This window comes from Megascapheus bottae, chromosome 3 (genome assembly GCF_031878675.1).
Source record: "Megascapheus bottae isolate mThoBot1 chromosome 3, mThoBot2.hap1, whole genome shotgun sequence".
In the NCBI taxonomy this organism is placed as follows: domain Eukaryota; kingdom Metazoa; phylum Chordata; class Mammalia; order Rodentia; family Geomyidae; genus Megascapheus; species Megascapheus bottae.
This window is the reverse complement of record NC_143511.1, coordinates 72,699,223-72,719,165: the sequence shown is the minus strand read 5'-3', so window position 1 is coordinate 72,719,165 and position 19,943 is coordinate 72,699,223. Positions and strand designations below refer to the sequence as shown.

Genomic DNA, 19,943 nt, shown 5'->3' with positions numbered 1-19,943 from the left:
CCAGTTAAGCATAAAAAATACCAGAAGTAAAGCTGTGGCTTAGACAGCCTGCAGGCCCTGAGTTCAAGCCCCAGGACTGCCACAAAAGCAAAACAAAAACCAACTGTACATACATAACATGTTAATTTGCACTTCCTTGTCTTTGGAAATACCTTCTTCACATCACATATGTATTTTTGTTGTATTTTTGTTTTGTTGGGACAGGATCTCAATACATAGCTCAAGCTGGCTTTGAACTCAAGAGCCTCCTACCTATCCTTACTACTGCCTACCTATCCTGACTGCTGCCTCCATCATCCAGATTTCTATCCCAACTTAATAAAATCTGTTGTTCCTGCTCCCTCCCTCCCTCCCTCCCTCCCTCCCTCCCTCCCTCCCTCCCTCCCTTCCTTCCTTCCTCCCCCTCCTCTCTCTCCCTCTCTCTCCCTCCCTCCTTCCCTCCCTCCCTTTCTTTCTCTCTCTTTCTTTTCTCATTTTGGTTACTGGAGTTTGAACCTCAGGGCCATATGCTTATTGGGATGGTGTGACACCAGTGAACCATATCTCCATTTCTGTTTTTCACTGGTTACTTGAAGGGTAAAGATGGGGTCTTGCTGTCCCCTGGAGGCACGTTTGAGCTGTATCCCACCTAGTTAGGCTTCTGATCTGTACTGGGATCGTAGGTGCATGCCATTTCATCTAGCTTCTTTCCATGAAAACTGAAACTTTGCTGCTCAAAGTAGTTCTATACTGCTGGCATAGAACTACTGTCCTTCCAGTCTCACTTTCCCAAACAACTTGAGTTACAAGGCACAAGACACCCATACCCAGTTTACTTCCTTTATTAATAGTTAATGCACTCATTCCTGAGAGTTTATTGCCCACATGTTTAAAAGTCATATCCCATAACAGATTTTATGCCTTGTAATTTTTAGTGCCAGTTGCATTTTCACATTTTAAAAACCCTCTTGATTTTTCACTTCAATGTTTTTGGCATCGTTTTATTTGGCTCTAAATGCTGGGTGTGATACATGCTTATGATCATAACATTGAGAAAAGAGAAGCTTGAATTCAAGGCTACACTATGAAACTGCCTCAGGAAAAAAAAATCCCACTCCCAAAATATTTTTGAAACTATAATTATAAAATCTATAGTGTCTTTCGTAAATTTATTCATTCATCCATTCCTTCCTTCCTTCCTTTCTTCCTTTCTTTCTCCCTTTCTTTCTTTCTTTCTTTCTTTCTTTCTTTCTTTCTTTCTTTCTTTCTTTTTTTCTTTCTTTCTTTCTTTCTTTCTTTTTCTGTCAGTTGTGGGGCTTGAACTCTGGGCCCGGGTACTGTCCCTGAGCTCTTCAGCTCAAGGCTATTCCTCTTATCACTTGAGCCACAGCACCACTTTGGTTTTCTGGTGGTCAGTTGGAGATAAGAGTCTCACAGTCTCACAGACTTTTATGACCAGGCTGGCTTTGAACTGCTTTCCTCAGTTCTCAGTCTCCTGAGTAGCTAGGCATGAGCCACCAGCACCCAGCCTAAATGCTATTTTCTCAGATTTATTATCAAAAACATGTTTTTCCTTTAGGAGTAAGACTTTATACAAAATTTCATGTGTGATAGGACTTTAACAAGCAAGACAAAAGCATAAGACTCAGTGAAGTACAAAAACTGCTAATAAGTTTTTTATTGCTGTGATAAATACCTGAGACAACAACTTAAAGCAGATAAAGCTTAATTTGCTTCCAGTTTTAATCATTTCTGACAGGCACAGGGAGACAGAAGAGAAGGAGTAGAAACAGGAGAGGAAAAAAGACAGTGAACAAGAGGACAGAAGAGAAGATAAATTTTTAAAAAATGGGAGAGAATAGCAGAGCATGGTAGCATTCTTACTGTTTTTTCCCCTTTCATTTCATCTGGCCCCCAACAGAAAAGAAAAGAGATGAGGATGGAGAGAAGGGAGCAAAAACATAGGCAAGAAGAGGGAAAGGAGGTAAGAGAAGGAGGACCACTAGAGCATTCTTCTTACTGGCTTTCCCCCTTTTATTTCATTTGGGCCCAGTGAATGCCAACAAATATGTAAGAGCTAATATTAAGAAATGTTTCCCATGAGCACAGATGTTTTATCTCTTAGCTTCCTGGCTGCCATGTTGTGAGCTGCTGTCCTGTCACATATTCTCTATGGTCATGGACAGAAACACTGGAAACTGTGAGCCTAAAATAAGACTTTCCTTCTCTTACATCAGATTGGGAGAGCCATGACAGAGCTAAAACAGAGACATCTACAAATTCTGTCCTGCTCTTCAGGGCGTCCTTGCTTAGTTTGCATGTATGTATACTAAAACATTAACTTGAAGACTAAGAACTTTTCAGTACTTAAATAATAAGCACGTAAGAAGTATTTTCTTGGCAATGCTTCCTCATAAACCTATGTGCTTGCACTGCAGTATCTCTATAGTTCCTTGTATGGCATCCTTTTTAGATTAAGATGCTCAGCTATACCTTGCATTAAGGTGTAGAAGATAGCCCTTACTGATCCAGGCTAGGACCTGAAGTATTTTGGAGGATGGAAGTGAGTTGATAACACAACTCCCAAAATTTGATCTGCCCAAAGACTGTCTTTGATTGTCTACCTTTAGTTTGACAAAGGGTTATTTACCTTTTACAATTCCATTGATGACCTCATAACCTATATAAACTTCATAAGTCATTTATTTATCTATTTCTTAAAGAATACCACTATGCTGGCTCATAGGGCACAAACAGAAAACTACCAGGGAGCACTTAGTGTCACTTGTGACATCATCTCTCCTCCATCCCCACCAATAGTATCATAGAGCTACTGCATAGCTGAAGAGTTATACCTGGTAGTCACAATCTAGATTGTTCATAAGATTCAGTTGGTTTCAAATTGAATGAGAGCGAGCCATGGGGAGTTAGTGCTAATTCCTCCTCAGAGGCTAAGCTTCCCAGATATACTAAAAATGTACATGAATCCCCAGGGCCATCCCGCTGGAGTTTTTGCTGCCACGAGTAACTTGAAAGCAAAATAAGCTACACCATTCACAGATGACTTAACAAAATTAGTGCACCAAATTCTGTTCCTCAGTCCTTGGTCAAGTATACCTTTTTTTTGCCAGTCCTAGGGCTAGAACTCACGGCCTGAATACTGTCCTGGGGCTTTCTGAAGGCTAGACCTCTACCACTTGAGTCACAGCAGCATTTCTGGCTTTTTCTATGTATGTGGTACCAAGTAATCGAATCTTGGTCTTAGTGCATGCTAAGCAAGTACTCTGCTGCTACGCCAAACTCCCGGCCCCTGTTGAGTATCCTTCTGCCTGTCAGGGTTAATACAGAAGAATTTAAAGTGGTGGCACAGTGCCACCACCAGAGGAATAAGACCATGTGTGATCTTGAAATTACAGGCATCAATCCCAACCTCATACTCAGTTCCAGCTGGAGAAATGACAAGAATTAACTAAACAATAAATGGCTAAATTTAAAAAAAAAATCAACTCCTTAGTTGCAGTGGCTAAATTTAAGTGCTTACTAGCCATTCTAGCAATCATACTAGACAGTGAAAACACATTTCTGTTATTGCAGAGAGTACTGATTAATATCTTACATGTTTCCACTTAATGTTGGGTTTTGTGTTACAATAAATAATGTCTTTTCTAATTCTAACACCTGGATTATTTTCTTATTTTTGGTGTTGCTGTTCAATCATAGGCTTGAACTCAGAGCATGGACACTGTCTCTGTGCCTTTGTGCTCAAGGATAGTACTCTGCCACAGTTCTATTTCCAGTTTGGAGGTGGTTAATTGGAGATAAGAGTCTCATTGACTTTTTTGCCAGGTCTGGCTTTGAACCCCGATCCTCAGTTTTCAAGCCTCCTGTATAACTAGGGTTACAAGCATGAGCCACTGGCTTGGATCTTTTTCTGTTGATGAATTTCTGTCTCTACTTCCACCCCTTCCCCCTCCCAAATAATTGATTTTGAACTGAAAACTAACATCTAAATTAGTTCTCAAACTTCAGTAAAACAGTACTACCCTGTTTTCCAATAAAATCTTAACAGGGCAACCAGAGTAATGTAGATGGGCTACACTCCCATGTTTAAAGCAATACTAGGCTTATGTTATCCTAAATATTGGACTTTATTTTTGTTTTGCCGCTTTTTTTTTTTTAATGGTTTGAACCTAGAGCCTTGCACTGGCTAGGTGGATGTGCTTCCACTTGACAGTCACTGTGTGTGTGTGTGTGTGTGTGTGTGTGTGTAGTGGAAATCTGACTTGGGAGCATCATTCTACTTGTATTTTCCTCACAACAGGATTGCACATAGGTGCCACTATACTTGTTTGTTGAAATGAGTTCTTGTTAACTTTTCCTGCGCTAGCTTGAACTGCTGTCCTTTCAGATCACCACCTCCCAAGTAGCTAGGATTAGAGGTATGCGACATCATGCCTGGCCAAGAACATAGTTTTGAGAAGTAGTGGTATAAAATATTCAGATAATTGTTCATATATGCTTTTTTATTATTGGAGTAATGTATAGAGGGGTTACAGTTACATTTGTCAGGTGGTGGATGCATTATTTCTCCCTGTTCATATATTCTTTTTTGAGCTGGTCCTCAGGCTTAAACTCAGTCTGGGTGCTACCCTGGAGCTTTTTTGCTCAAGGCTAGTGCTGTACCACTTGAACCACAGCTCTACTTCCCATTTTTTTTGGTGGTTAACTGGAAATAAGAGTCACAGACTTTTCTAGTTTGAGCCTCAGATCTCAGTCTCTTGAGTAGCTAGGATTGTAGGTGCGAACTTCCTGCACCCACCCCACTTATGTTTTGTTTTGGTTTGGTTTGGTTTTTTGCCATTCCTGGGCTTGAGCTCAGGGCCTGAGCACTGTTCTTGGGTTTTTTCCCTCAAGAGTAGACCTAACACTTAAGCCATAGCACCAGTTCCGGATTTTCTATGTATATGGTACCAAGGAATCAAACCGGGGTCTTCATGCTTGTTAGGCAAGCACTGTACCTCTAAGCCAAACTCCTAGCCCTGTGATGTATTCTTAAGATACTGCTACTTTGGAAACTGAACATTTGGCAGTTTGTGTAATATGCGTAAGAATCTGCATATGACCTAAAAATAAAATGTTTGCATACAAGGTCTTCTCAAAGGATGATGCTTACTTTAGCAGCACATACATCAAAATGAGAATAGTACAGTCTTCAGTTTGTTTTGAGGCAGGGTCATGCTAACTTTGCCTGAAGTAGCCTCAAACTCTGTTTACCTTCTAAGTAATTGGGGAGTACCACTGTGCCTCTGTACCATATTTGTAAATAGATTCCCCCTAATTAATGAGAAACACTTAATAAGATGTCTTAAACAGGAAAAGGGAGTTGTACATAAATATAAAGGACAATTTTTGAAATGTTAAGCATACAGAAAAAGCTTCCAATTTTCAGAAAAATACTTACTTTATATGTATAAATTTATTTATTTTTTTTTCCAGTCCTGGGGCTTGAATTTAGGGCCTAGGCACTGTCCCTGAGCATCTTTTGCTCAAGGCTAGCACTCTACCACTTAAGCCACAGCACTATTTCTGACGTTTTCTGTTTAGATGGTACCGAAGAATCGAACCCAAGGCTTCATGCATCCTAAGCAAGAACTCTACCACTAAGCCATATTCCCAGCCCTTACCTTAATACTTATCCCAGCATAATAAGGAAAAAAGTATTTCACTTTAGAATCATAGTGTACACAATTCTAAGCTGTTTAAAATTGTAACTATATCAGTATGTAAAAAGGAAAGCTACATTTGAAGTTGTAGAATTTTTCATTCTATTGCACCAATATTTTGTAAAATATCGTTAATGCTAAGTGTGAAATAAAAGATTGGTAGCAATGATGTGTAGTTTCAGTAGTTGTTGATCATACTTTTATTATTCTCTTCAGTTTTCCCTCTTTTACTTCACTTTTTAAAAAATTTTTGAAGCAGTCACAAAGTTTTAAAAAATAGTTTCAGGACAGTATAACAAAGTTTTAATAGCTATTTTTCTACAAATAAGGATATTTCTTCTATCAGCTGCAATAGCAGTCAACATTAAAAAGTTAACACTGATGCATAACTTCTGCAATCCTTAGACTCCATTGTCTTTCACCAGTTGCTATTAATGTTTATTAATAGCAAAGGATCCATTTCTAATTTACATGTTCCATCTAGTTGTCCTATCTTTATAGTTTTTAGTTTAAAAGAGTTCCTCAGTTTTTCTTTGGCTTTCCTGTCTTTGTCATTGCTAAAAAGTACAAGCAGTTTATTTTCTAGTGTCCCTTAATTTGAGGGTCAGTTCAAGGTATCTATCTTTGACAGATCACAGGAGTCATTTCTTCTCATGGTAGCAGCATATAATTTCATTTTGTTTCATTACTGATGATGTGTTCTTAGATAACTCAATTATGCTCATGTTTAGCCCAGCTTTTGCACTGTGGAATTATTATGTTGTCCCTCAGTGTCCATGAAGGGTCAGGGGAGGAGTTGGTGGCTCCAGGAACACTTTAAAACCAAAAAATGTAAGGGTGCTTCAGTCACTTACATAAACTGTATTGTTCAGAGAATAATAAGAAAAAAATCTACATTTTCATTATAGATGGAAACTATTTTTTCTCTGAAAAATTTTGGGACATGATTTAGTGTGTTTTCCACATATATGGAAGACTCAGCTAAAATGGGGGAGAAAATATATTGTGCTGGGAGTTTGGCCTAGTGGTAAGAATGCTTGCTTAGCATGCAAAAAGATCAGGTTCAATTCCTTGGTACCACATACACAGGAAAAAAAAAAAACAAAAAACGAAGAGGTGCTATGTCTCAAGTGGTAGAGCTCTAGCCTTGAGGAAAAAAGCCCAAGGACAATGCTCAGGCCCTGAGTTCAAGCCCAGGACTGGCAAAAAAAAGTGGGGGAGAGGGGAGGCAATAGTACTTTGTAGGCACATATTTTGAGATTTTATAAATATACTGTTCCTTAACCTGATGCCAGTTTTAATCAGTATTGATTTAGAGTTCCCTGTTTTATTTCATGGATTATTTTGGTACTTAAACTATTTTGGAGTTGGCTTCTGCCTCATTTTGCCATCATTGTTTCATTATTTCCTTGAATTCTGGCAAAATCAAGAAAAACACCATAAAACCAAAAAATATTTCATACTCATCTTGGGCTTTTCCTGCCCCAGTTCTGGAACCAGCTTTTTGTTTTGTTTTGTTTAGAGAGTTCTTGTTACTTTCAGGGAGAAGTGCTTTGATGCTTTTATCTGCAAACCATGGACTGAAAACTAGCATTCCTTACATTATCCCTTCATTGAATGATGTGAAGTGTGTTTAGACTCTTGGTTTTGTTGGGGGCTTTTGTTTTGTTTTGTTTTGTTTTGTTTTTTAATAACTTTTCCCCCTCACCTCCATGGAGCTCCTCTTTCTTCGTGCTGCTTAGGCTGTTCTCATTACAGTGTCTAAGCATGTGGACTCCTACCCTTTGGGCTCTGACATTTCTGGCTTCCCTACTACTGAATGCCCTGCTTACTCATACTCCTTAGTTCTTGATACATAATGAATTGCCTCTCCCAACACACACCCAAATAACTTCCTTACTTTGGCTCAGATTCCCTTAGCCAGACCATAGATTCTGGTTTTCAGCTTTTTTCAGCACTGATGCTCTGTGCAACTATGGCTTTCTATGTAAATGCCCTTGTTTTTCCATTGAACAATCACAGTTCTCTCCTCTTCTGTATTTATGCCCCCCAAAGTCTTTAGAACTGAATTGTTTAAGGAAGGAAAAAAGAAACGGTGAATAAAGATGGACTTGAATAATTTTTACATGATCTTTAACATTCATTTTATGTTTTTCCCCCATTATCTTTTTACTTTTTTGGAGACTGTCTCTGTGTAGCTCAGGCTGACCTTAAATTCATGATACACCTGCTATAGCCTCCTGGGTGCTGGGATTGCACTGTACTTAGCTTTAATACTGTATCTCTGATAATTAGATAGGTTTTTAATTCTTGATAACAAACTTGAGATGTATATATACATCCAGATCAAGTGTGAGGGTGCTGTGTATATTTTTAATTTTAGCTTTGTTCATATTGTTTTATGCCAGCTGATATTTAGGATTCATAGAATGCTTCTGTATAATAAAAAAAAGCTCTGATTTTTACTTGTTTTCCAGAGAACCCAAGCTGCACTGCAGGCTGTCAGTGCTATCCAGTCAGGAAACCTGGCCCTTCCAGGAGCCACTTCCAATGAAGGCACAGTCCTCTCTGGGCAGAGCCCTGTGCTCCGAATAATTATTGAAAACCTCTTTTATCCTGTTACTTTAGAAGTTCTTCATCAGGTAAGGAAAAATACTCTTTTGTTTTTTGTTTTTTTCATTTTCATATAACCCCTTTAGTTTTTTACTTTCATTTTTTGAAATAGGAGAAATAGCCTCACAAAAGCATAATCAGAATAACCTGTGTAATATTTACTTATGTATTTATTTATTCTTCAGTCATAGGGCTTGAACTCGGGGACTGGGTACTGTCCCTGAGCTATTTTGCTCAAGGTAGTACTTTACCATTTTGAGCCATAGCACCACTTCCAGGTTTCTGGTGATAAATTGGAGATACGAATCTCATGAGCTTTCATGCCCAGACTGGCTTTTAAACCAAGATCCTAAGATGTCAGCCTCCTAAGTATCTCGGATTACAGGCATAAGCCACAGATATCCAGTTCTCTGTAATATTTTTATATTTAATATCTATCGTTTTCTTTTTTGGCCAGTCCTTGGGCTTAACTCAGGGCCTGGGCACTGTCCTTAGGCTTTCGCAAGGTGAGAACTCAACCCCTTTGAGCCATGGCACCATTTCCAGATTTTTTTCTGTGTATATGGTACTGAGTAATTAAACCCAGGGCTTCATACATACCAGGCAAGCACTCTGCCACTAGGCCACCCTCTGATCCTCTTATCTGTTTTCTTTAGGTTATTGTTATTGGTTGATATATGCTTAAATAGTGAAAAAAATCCTTTACCATATTATTTCACAAAGAACTCATATCAGTTAATTTTTCATTATTATAAAGGTGATGTACAAAAGGATTATAGTTACATAAGTCAGGTAAGGAGTATATTTCTTTTTGGATAGTGTCATCCTTTTCCTCAATCTTTCTGTTTTACCCTCTCTCATCCTCAACCCCAGAAATAATTTTGACAGCCTCTTTTTCTAAGATGAGTATATGATTTTAAAAGCTCAGGGAGAAATGGAGAATAATAAAAGGGTGACATTGATCAAAATACCTTCTACTTACAAATTGAAATGTTGAATAACCTTTAAAGACAATATAAAAATTTAAATATTGCTGGACTCCAATGGCTCATATCTTGTAATCATAGCTACTCAGGAGGCTGAGATCTGAAGACCACTGTTTTAAACAAGCACAGGCAAAAAAATCTGGAAGACTCTTACTGCCACTCTGCCACCAAAAAGTTGGAAGTGGATACGTGGTTCAAGTGATAGAGTAGTAGTCTTGACCAAAAAAGCTTAGAGACAGCCCAGGGTCTGACTTCAAGTCTCAGGACCAACATGCACAAAAAAAGCAATGCACTGTTGATTCATGCCTCAGAAGGCTGAGATCTGAGGATCGAGGTTTGAAGCCAGCCCAGGCAAGCAAGTCTGTTACTCTTATCTCTGATTAGTTATAAAAAAGATGGAAGTGGAGCTGTGGTTCAAGTGGTAGAGCACTAGCCTTGAACAAAAAAAGCTCAGGGATTGTGCCTAGATTTTGAGTTCAAGCCCAGGACTGATATACACACATACACTCAAAAAATCTTTTAGATATGTAAAACTTCATATGTAACATTTATATGTGTAGCATGTTAAATAGTAACTAATACCCAACATAAATTGCATATTAAGGTATCTAAATTCTTTTGGTAAATGACATTCCACCAAATCATGGGTAATATTTAGAATTGATGACTGGAAAATTACTTACATGATTTTTGTAGTAAATAATACAGAAACTCATATAATTGGTGAGGATCAAACCTTCTGATGTGCAGCTGTATGTGATAGATCATGCCTATATCCTGGCATCTCAAGAGGTTGAGATTAGGATTGTGAAGTTCAAATCCAGCTCTAGGCAAGAAAGTTCATGAGACACCATCTTGGTGGAAGACGCTAATGTGTGCCTATTGTTCCAGCCATTAAGGAAGCATAGAAAAGATAGATTGTGGTCCAGGCATGCACCCAGACAAATGTGAGACCATTTCTCCAAATAACCAGTGCATAAAAGGGCCAGATACATGGCTCAGCTGTAAGAGTATCTGCCTAGCAAGCATGAAATCCTAAGTCAACTCTAGAAAGAGAAAAACTTGAATATGATAATGTACACCTGTAGTTTTCAGTACTGGACTGCTTCTGGCAGAGGAATTGTGAGTTAAATGCCAGTCTGGGCTTAATTGACAACACCCTCTGCCTCCAAATTAAAAAAAAAAAAATAGGGCTGGGAGTGTGGCCTAGTGTAGAGTGCTTGTCTAGCATTCACGAAGCCTTGGGTTCGATTCCTTGATACTACATACACCAAAAAAAGCCAGAAGTGGTACTGTGGCTCAATGTGATAGAGTGCTAGCCTTGAACTGAAGAATTCAGGAACAGTGTCCAGGCCCTGAGTTTAAGCCCCAGAACTGGCAAAAATAAACCTTCTTAAGCTCCTTGATTAGAGTCTTGTATTTTTCAATGCTTTTATATTTTAAACTAATGTTTCATATATACTATTTTCAATGTAATGTAGGTTGTTTGTACTCTCTATATAATATTTAACATCTAGCTCCACAACTTTTGTTCACTCTTCAGGAATCTATTGATTTCATTTCATTATACTTGTCATCCCATGTGTTAAAGTACTGAGGCATTGAAACACATTATGCTTATTTTCAAACCTTGGGATTTATTTGTATAACTGAAGAGGTGTAGAGACTGTGCATATGTGCTTAATAATTCAAAAGCATCTTACTCTCTTCTTACATTTTGCTGGGTCCCTGCAGGGCTAAGATACCTTTTTTCCTTCAAGGGCCATTTGGATATTTACAACTGAATTTCACTCTTGTACCATATAAAACTATCAATATAGACAGCCAGCTATAGGCAGTGGATGAGAAGCATACTAGAAGTCTTTGTGACTGTCTAGCCACATATCAAATGAGGCTAGAGGTATCCTACCCTTCCTCAGAAGTTTATTTTTTCATAATCATACCGATCGATATAGTACTCAGACACATTTCCCAATATGATCCTGTGCTAAACATGTAAATATATGCTACATATTTTGTACTAGTAAGTAGGCTTACTTTGTTCTTTTTCCTGGTTTTCTTTTCTTTTTTGAACTGCTATCAGTAGTGTGTGATGCATTTGCAACTATATAATACTATGGCTTGCTAACTTACCAGCCTTTTATAAAAGATGTTCTTATCCCTATTGCTCACTCAACAGTGCTACTACTCAAAAAAAAAAAAAAACATGATGAGCTTACTCAGTGTCACATGATCAAGTTTTATCCTGTTTATCCTTTCCCCCAAAGCAGCCAGTCCTGGGGTTTGAACTCATGGCCTGAGCACTAGCCCTGAGCTTCAAGGCTAGCACTCTACCACTTGAGCCACAGCACCACTTTTAGCTTTTTCTGTGTATGTGGAACTAAGAAATGGACCCCAGAGCTTCATGAATGCTAAGTAAGCCTTCTACCGCAAAGTCACATTCCCAGTCCCTATACCTTATTTTTTTTCTCACAAAAGATCATGGAGTCCTTTAGGTAAGGAGGACAAATTATGAGAATCCTAAATAGCAACTATTATAGTAGGATTTTCATTCTTTTCATTTTAGCTCTTCTTGTTTAACTCTCTTCAGGGCTATTGGGGTAAACCAACTCATACCAAGGGAGAAATCCTCAGGAACCTTAGGGACTGGACCTTTACAAGCAGATATATGTCTTGTCTCTGTGTCCTCCCTACCTAACACTTGTTAATACTTTTAACACCATGGCCTTTTCAGACACATGAGTAGCCCATTTTATAGCCTATTCTGTGGGTTGCCTGCCTTCTTGCTCTGTTGATAACTGACTTTTGGTGCACAAAATTTTAAGGTAGGCTGTTTTTTTTGTTGTTGTTGCCTATGTTTTAGGATAGTTATCTTGAGCATTCTTTCTACTTACTACAAAAGATCAATTGCCTTAAGGACATTGACATATATCTTACCAGTATTAAGAATACCTAATCTTGGGCTGGGAGTTTGGCCTAGTGGTAGAGTGCTTGCCTAGCATGCATGAAGACCCAGGTTTGATTCCTTGATATGACATACATAGAAAAAATCTGGATGTGGTGTTGAGGCTCAGGTGGTAGAGCTCTGGCCTTGAGAAAGTCCAAGGTCAGTGCTCAGCTCCTGAGCTCAAGCCCAGGACCGGCAAAAAAAAAGAAAAGAAAAGAAAAGAATGCTTAATCTTTATATTCTTAGCAGAAGGTCAAGTTTCTGGTATATTAACATTCAAATTCAAAATAGAATAACAGAGTAAGACAATGTATAACTGTTTTCAGAATGCCACCTATTCTTTAAGAATGAGATCCTAGCAACTCAGTCCTGAATCTTGGTAGAACAAAGTTTATGAGAGTAATGTTAATTAGGACTATGTCAGGAAGATTTTTCTTTGATTCTATAGGTCTTTTATCAGAAGACATTTCAAAAAGTCCTTCCTTGACCACCCTTGTACCATTCTAACTTGTATAACTCTTACTCCTTCCTTTTATTTTTATTCACAAAACTTTTATATGACCAGGTAGAACATTGCTTATTTACTTTTTTTCATAAAAGCAGAGACTTTCATTTGTTTTGTTCATTGCTGATTCCCTAGTGCTCAGAACATTGTCCTGTGAATATTTACAAATATATTATCTCCCTGTGGGTTTTTTTGTTGTTGTTTTTGTTTGTCGGTTGTGGGACTTGAACTCTGGACCTGGGTACTGTCCCTGAGCTCTTCAGCTCAAGGCTACTGCCCTACTCCTTGAACCACAGCGCTACTTCCCACTTTCGGATGGACAATTGGAGATGGGCTGGGCTGGTTTTGAACTACAATCCTCCAGTCTCAGCCTCCTGAGGATTATAGGTGTGAGCCTAGCTTCAGCCCTCTGTTTATAAACATCTTATTCTAATTACCCTGTCTGTCAAATAGAACTGTCTGGAAATAGAGCTGACTCACAGGATGAAATAATTGAACCATTAGTTTCTCCCACATCCATTTATGTGCTTTGTAACACCATTGTCTTACACTATCAATTCCTTCAGAGGCCTTCTATTCTATAGTATTGTACCATTTATACTTGCTATAAAGCAGGATAAGTTTGAGTCCTTTCTTGGGGCAGGTCCTGCAATAATACATGCTGCATGGCCTTTGAAACATTAACATTTTAGACTTTAAGTCATTTTAGTACCAATAGTTTTAATAGAGAAGATTGTTTCACTTAAAAATGGAGGTTATAGCTAGGTATGTGACACACATGTATAATTCTAGGACTTGAGAGTCTGAAACAGGAAGATCTCAAGTTCAAAATCTTACTTTCACAAGACCACAAGCAAGACTCTGTCTCAAAAAAACAAATAAAATAGGTTGCACACTCAAGTTATATTTCTATAATTAATTTTCTTAGATTTAACTTACTGTGAACTTCTTTTCAGATATTTTCTAAATTTGGCACAGTTTTGAAGATTATCACCTTTACAAAGAATAATCAGTTTCAAGCCTTGCTTCAGTATGCTGACCCAGTGAATGCACATTATGCCAAAATGGTAATTATATATTTTTTCCATTTTTCAGTCATTAATCACACACTTCAGTGATACACAAAGGATGATGCCATCAGGTCTTCTGAATTGTTACAATTTACCATCATATTGTTTTAAACTGTGACTAGATATAATGCTTAACAGTTTAACCATTTTGAACTGTATGGTTCCCTATATTCTTTTTTCCTAAGGTAAAAACTATACTTTTTTCATGGGAAATATTTCCAAATCTATCACCTCTTAGATCTCCAAGATTCAGTACTGTTTATGAGTTGAGCACATTACACCTGATGTATTCTGACTAATGAAGTAAATTATGTTTTTATTTACAACTGTTACATTTAGCCAAAAATTGATCATATTTAGTCTTCATTCCATTGAGCCTGGTGAAGTCATTACATCTTCTCTTGGGATTTCTTTTGTGTGTGGGTGTGTATGACAGTACTGGAGCTTGAACTCAGAAACTTAGAGTCTCTCTTGCTGTTTGTTTTGTTTTGCTCTACTAATTGAGCCCATCCCTGCTTCCAAGTTTTTGCTGGTTAAATGAGTCTTACTAACCTTTCTTTCCTGGCTGGCTTCAAACTTTGATCCTCAGGTCTTTCTCTTCTAAATAGCTGGTATGAGCCACTAGAACCATGCTCTATATTGTCTTTTTAATATACAAATACTTGACTTTTTTGATAAGCATAAAACTTACTTTATAACAGTAAACTTCAGTTATATTAGACACATTTCATCTGTATTCATTCTATCTTATATTGATCTTTGTCACTTCTAACTTCTGCTCAAAGATAAAGACTTCTGACATTCCAGAATATAGCTTTAATATTTACTTTTTCCTCTGCCTGCCTATAAACATTTCATCGTAGACAGAATAACCACAATAGTAGTTAGTCTTACTGTAATACCATACAGTAGTTTTCTGAGCTTTTCCATGTCTTCTCTCTCATTTGATCCTATCACAGATAAAATGGATGTTCTTGTTTTGCATATAAAAACTGACTTAGGAGCTTTTCCTTTTCTTACATAGGTTCATTGTCAGTAACAGTAAAAAATAACTTCAGATCTTTGGCTTTTAGTTTAGTGCTCTCTAGCTTTTTATCTAATTGCCACTTGATTTATTAGTTTTATCTTGCCAAAACATCAATTCCTTTCTTACATGCTTTAGGCGCTGGATGGCCAGAATATCTATAATGCATGCTGCACTCTGCGTATTGACTTCTCCAAGCTCACCAGCCTTAATGTGAAATATAATAATGATAAAAGCAGAGACTTCACTCGCTTAGACCTTCCTACTGGTGATGGCCAGCCATCCCTTGAACCTCCTATGGCTGCTTTTGGTGAGTAGTTCATTTTTCAAGTCACATAATTTCTGAAATTATGTCTTATTAGTCTTATATGAGCCCTTTCTTCTGGAATGACTCAGAATCTGTGAAGGAAAGTAAGAATCATGGAACAAAACATGCCCATAAAATTAGGAAGTTCTGTTAGTTGACAGGTCATCTGAAATTTATTTTCTCATATAATACATTCATATTACTCATAGGCTACATAACTATTTGATTCAGTTTAATCACCTTTACTATTAATATTGACTTAAATGTTGATTTGTAGTTAATACTATTCTCGTGAGAAAAATAGTTTAGTTTTTAAATAGTGAAATTTAAAGTCTGTGGCCTAAATTTACATTCAAGTATGTACTAGCATACTTGTAATCCCAACTACTTGGAAGGCAGAGATGGCAGGATCATGGTCCAAGGCCACTTGGCACAAAGCACTATCTAAAAAACTAAACTGAGCACTCATAAAACTAAAATAAGGACTCATGTGGCTGAAGTGGTAGAGCACTTTCTTAGAACGTAATAAGGCTCCTGGTCAATCCCCTTTTTTCCTTTTTTGTCAGTCCTGGGGCTTGAACTCAGGGCCTGAACACTATCCTTGGGCTTTTTCAAGGCTAAAGGTCTATCACTTGAGCCACAGCACCACTTCTGGCTTTTTGTATATATGTGGAACGAACCCGGGTCTTTGTGCATGCTAGGCTGTAAACACTCTATCACTAGGCCAAACTCCCGGCCTAAGGTCAGCTTTTATATAAAGGTTATAACAATGGATGATCCAGTCTGGATATTATCATCAGGTTAATATGTTAAATTATTTTTTAATAGGTTAAATTCTTTGTTTCACAATTCTCCAAAGTATAGTTTATTTTGATACCTTTTGTTGTTTCTTTTCAATTCTGAAATAATAAAGTATTGCTAAGTTATATTTAGTTCTTTTATGGATAAAATTAAAGAATACAGTTGGTTTTCCAATTTTTCTGAAAAATTGTTGGCAACTGTAAAAACTTTTTAACGTGTGTGTGTACATGTGTACTGAAGCTTGAAGTGTGGACCTTGTGCTCTTAAGTCAATTTTTTTTTTTTTTTTTTTTCCAGTCCTGGGCTTGAGCTTAGGGCCTGAGCACCGTCCTTGGACTTTCTCAAGGCTAGAGCTCTACCACTTGAGCCTCAGCACCACTTCTGGCTTAGGAATCGAACCCGGGTTTTCATGCATGCTAGGCAAGCACTTTAACCACTAGGCCAAACTCCCGGCCCTTAAGTCAATTTTTATTACTCATGGCTTGCACTCTACCAACTTGAGCCATACCTCCACTTCCAGCTTTTTGCTGAGTAATTGGAAATAAGAGTCCTGAGGGTTTGTCTGGCTTCAAACCATGATTCTCAGATCTCAGGTTCCTGAATAGCTAGGATTTAAAGATGTGCACCACTGGTACCTCCTTTGTTGGGGGAGGGATAGTAGTGAGGCTTAAACTCAGGGATTTTACTTTATTAGGCAGTTGATTTACTGTTTGCATTATAACCCGGTCTGCAAAGCCCCATCACAACAGGAAAAAAAAGCTACGTATAGCACAAAGCATTACTAAGATTATGGCTCAGGCTACAGACTAACTAAAAAATAAATAGCGGTAAAAGGGCTGGAAGAGTGATTCAAGCAGCAGAGCACTTGCCTTGAGTTCAAGCACTAGAAAAAAAAAGATATATGTGTAAACTGGGTTATTTTTTAGTTAGTCTATAGCTTTGCAGACTTTTTTGTGGGGGGAGGGGAAGGGGGGGGTCTCGTGAGGCTTGATCTCACCCTGGGCACTGTCCCTGAGCTTTTCAGCTCAAGGCTATCACCCTACCCTTGAACCAAGTCCCAATTCCCATTTTCTAGAGGTTAATTGGAGATAAGAGTCTCAGGTTCTATTGTGCTTAGGCTGATTTTGAACCTTGATCCTCAGATCTCAGCCTCCTGAGTAACTAGGATTACAGGTGTGAGCCACCTTGCCCAGCTAGGCCTTACAGACTTTTTTTGGCCAGTCTGGCCTGGGTGTCCTAATCAGTCTCCTTTGCATCTGGGATAAAAGGCATATCCACTGTACATGTATGATTGAGGTGGAATCTCATGAATGTTTTTTTTTTTTTTTTTTTTTTGCCAGTCCTGGGCTTGAGCTCAGGGGTTGAGCACTGTCCTTGGACTTTCTCAAGGCTAGAGCTCTACCACTTGAGCCTCAGCACCACTTCCGGCTTTTTTCTATGTATGTAGTACCAAGGAATTGAACCTGGGTCTTCGTGCATGCTAGGCAAGCACTTTAACCACTAGGCCAAACTCCCGGCCCCTCATGAATGTTTTATCTAGACTGGTCTCAACAGTTTTTTTCTGGATCTCACCTTTCTGGATAGCTATGATTTACAGGCATGAGCTACAGCACCTAGCTGAATTTTGGTTTCTGAATATAAAATATCAGATGTTTGTGTCTTTTTATTATGTTAGCAAACTAGTGTCTGCATCCTAAGATTAATGACTCATCAGAGAAAAATATTTTACATATTGTATGGAAGTTTCTTCTGCCAGGTACTGGTGACTCATGCCTATAATTCTAGCAACTCAGAAGGCTGGGATCTGAGGATCGAGGTTCAAAGCCCGCCTAGATGGGAAAGTCCATGAGACTCTTGTCTCCAGTAAACTACCAAAAAAAAAAAAAAAAAAAAGCCAGAAGTAGAGCTATGGCTCAAGTGGTACAAAAAAATCTCAAGGGAAGTGCAGTTTACCTTTCCTCTTCTTGAAATACCATACTCTCTTCATAATGTCACTGACTATTCTTTTCTCCTTTAACAGTAGTTCTACAGTTTTTTAGACTGAGTCAAGTATTTTACCCCTGTTTTCAAAGATGCATTATGCCTTAAAAATACTTCTGAAAGAGCCAGGAGTTTGGCCTGGTGGTACAGTGCTTGCCTAGTGTGCACTAAGACCCAGGTTCAGTTCCTCAGTACCACATACATAGAAAAAGCCAGAAGTAGTACTGTGGCTCAAGTGGCAGAGATCTAGCGACAGTGCTCAGGCCTTGAGCTCAAGCCCCAGGATTGGCAAAAAAAAAAACACATCTGTCAGTGGTAAATATATTTTATACAGTTGTATCACTACCACTCAGGTTGATAAGTAAAATATTCATATTAACCATTTATTTCCCCTGGTCCTGGGGCTTGGACTTGGCCTGGATGTTGTTCCTGAGCCTCTTTGTGCTTAAGGCTAGCTAGCACTCTACTACTTGAGCTACATCCAGCTCTCTCTCTTCCCCCCCCCCCCCTCCCTCTCTCTCTCTCTCTCTCTCTCTCTCTCTCTCTCTCTCTCTCTCTCTCTTTGCTCTCTCTCTTTGCTCTCTCTCCCTTCTCTCCTCCTCCTCTCCCTCTCCCTCTCCCCCCCTCTTTATTTTGCCAGTCTTGGGGCTTGAACTCAAGGCCTGAGCACTGTCGCTAGATCTCTGCCACTTGAGCCACAGTACCATTTCTGGCTTTTTTCTTTTCAATTGCTGGGGTGATGTATAGAGGGATACAGTTATGTTCATCAGGTAGTGGGTGCATTAGTTCTCACACATCGATACCCCTTGTCATGTTTTTGTCCCCATTTCACTCCCCCCACCCCTTCCCTTTCCTATTTCAAATAAATATACATATATACAATATAGCAGATAACAAAGTCAGATACAGTTCCAGCTTTTTTCTATGTATGTAATACTGATGAATTGAGCCCGGGTCTTCATACATGCTAGGCAAGCACTCTACCACTAGGCCAAACTCCCAGCCCAAGGAAGCACTTATACTTCCTCCATGGATTATTTTCTTGTTCTCCTTGTTCCAAGATAGCTACAGCCCCAGATTTGATCATTATAGTTTTGTTTGTTTTTTCCTATTTTGCTTTTTTAAAAAATGCATTTATATGGTCCTAAATGCCTTTGTGTTTTTAACCTATATTTAAATCTTTACAAACTAGCATCATACTCTTTTGTGACATTTCTTTTACTAGGTGTTTGTGTTTGGGACTGTGGCTTCTTAATTAAGACAAGTATATGTTATTCGTGCATTTTACTGTTGGTAGACATTTGTGTTGGATTTAGTTTTAGGTTCTTATGAACAATGCTTTTTTTTTTTTTTTTTTTTTTTACCAGTCCTGGGCTTGAGCTCAGGGCTTGAGCACTGTCCTTGGACTTTCTCAAGGCTAGAGCTCTACCACTTGAGCCTCAGCACCACGTCCCGCTTTTTTCTACATATGTGGTACCAAGGAATCGAACCCGGGTCTTCATGCGTGCTAGGCAAGCACTTTAACCACTAGGCCAAACTCCTAGCCCTGAACAATGCTTTTATAAGCATTCTTCTGGACAAGAATTTAGTCTGTGAGCATATGTAAGAAAGGAATTATTCTGTTTGGTGTTTTGAAGTGTATAGTATCTCTTTATATACCTGCATTGTAGGATCTTTTAATTTTTGCCATTCTGTGCGTAATGATAATCTTTTTTTTAGCCAGTTGTTGGGCTTGTCCTCAGGACAAGGTTATTTCTGTTGTAGTTTCTCCCAGTTTAGACTATTGGTTTATGAGTGAAGTTTTTTATTTGCTTTATATTTGTTCTTTTTTGTATTTTAAGAAATTGTTGGTTATCGTGAAATTATGAAGCTGTTTGCTCATATTTACTGATAACTGTGCATAGTATTGCACACCTTAACTCTAGCACTCAGATGACTGATGCCAAGAGGATTGATTCTTTAATCAAGGACCACCTTAGCTACATAGATGGAGCTGTCTCAAGAATCAC

The 19,943-nt window shown here is 38.4% G+C and overlaps 1 protein-coding gene across 5 annotated transcripts in view; it reads left to right on the top strand.

Moving 5' to 3' along the window:
* The window catches only part of Ptbp3 (polypyrimidine tract binding protein 3), a 76,963-nt gene that overhangs the window by 37,633 nt on the left and 19,387 nt on the right, over positions 1-19,943 (top strand). For 3 of the 5 annotated variants that reach the window (XM_090330439.1, XM_090330435.1, XM_090330438.1), the window contains 4 exons: positions 1,901-1,963; positions 8,180-8,344; positions 13,710-13,820; positions 14,986-15,157. In XM_090330439.1, the coding sequence (XP_090186565.1) occupies positions 1,901-1,963; positions 8,180-8,344; positions 13,710-13,820; positions 14,986-15,157 (511 nt within the window). The remainder of the gene's footprint in view (positions 1-1,900; positions 1,964-8,179; positions 8,345-13,709; positions 13,821-14,985; positions 15,158-19,943) is intronic. The other 2 variants (XM_090330437.1, XM_090330440.1) reach the window with 1 other exon arrangement.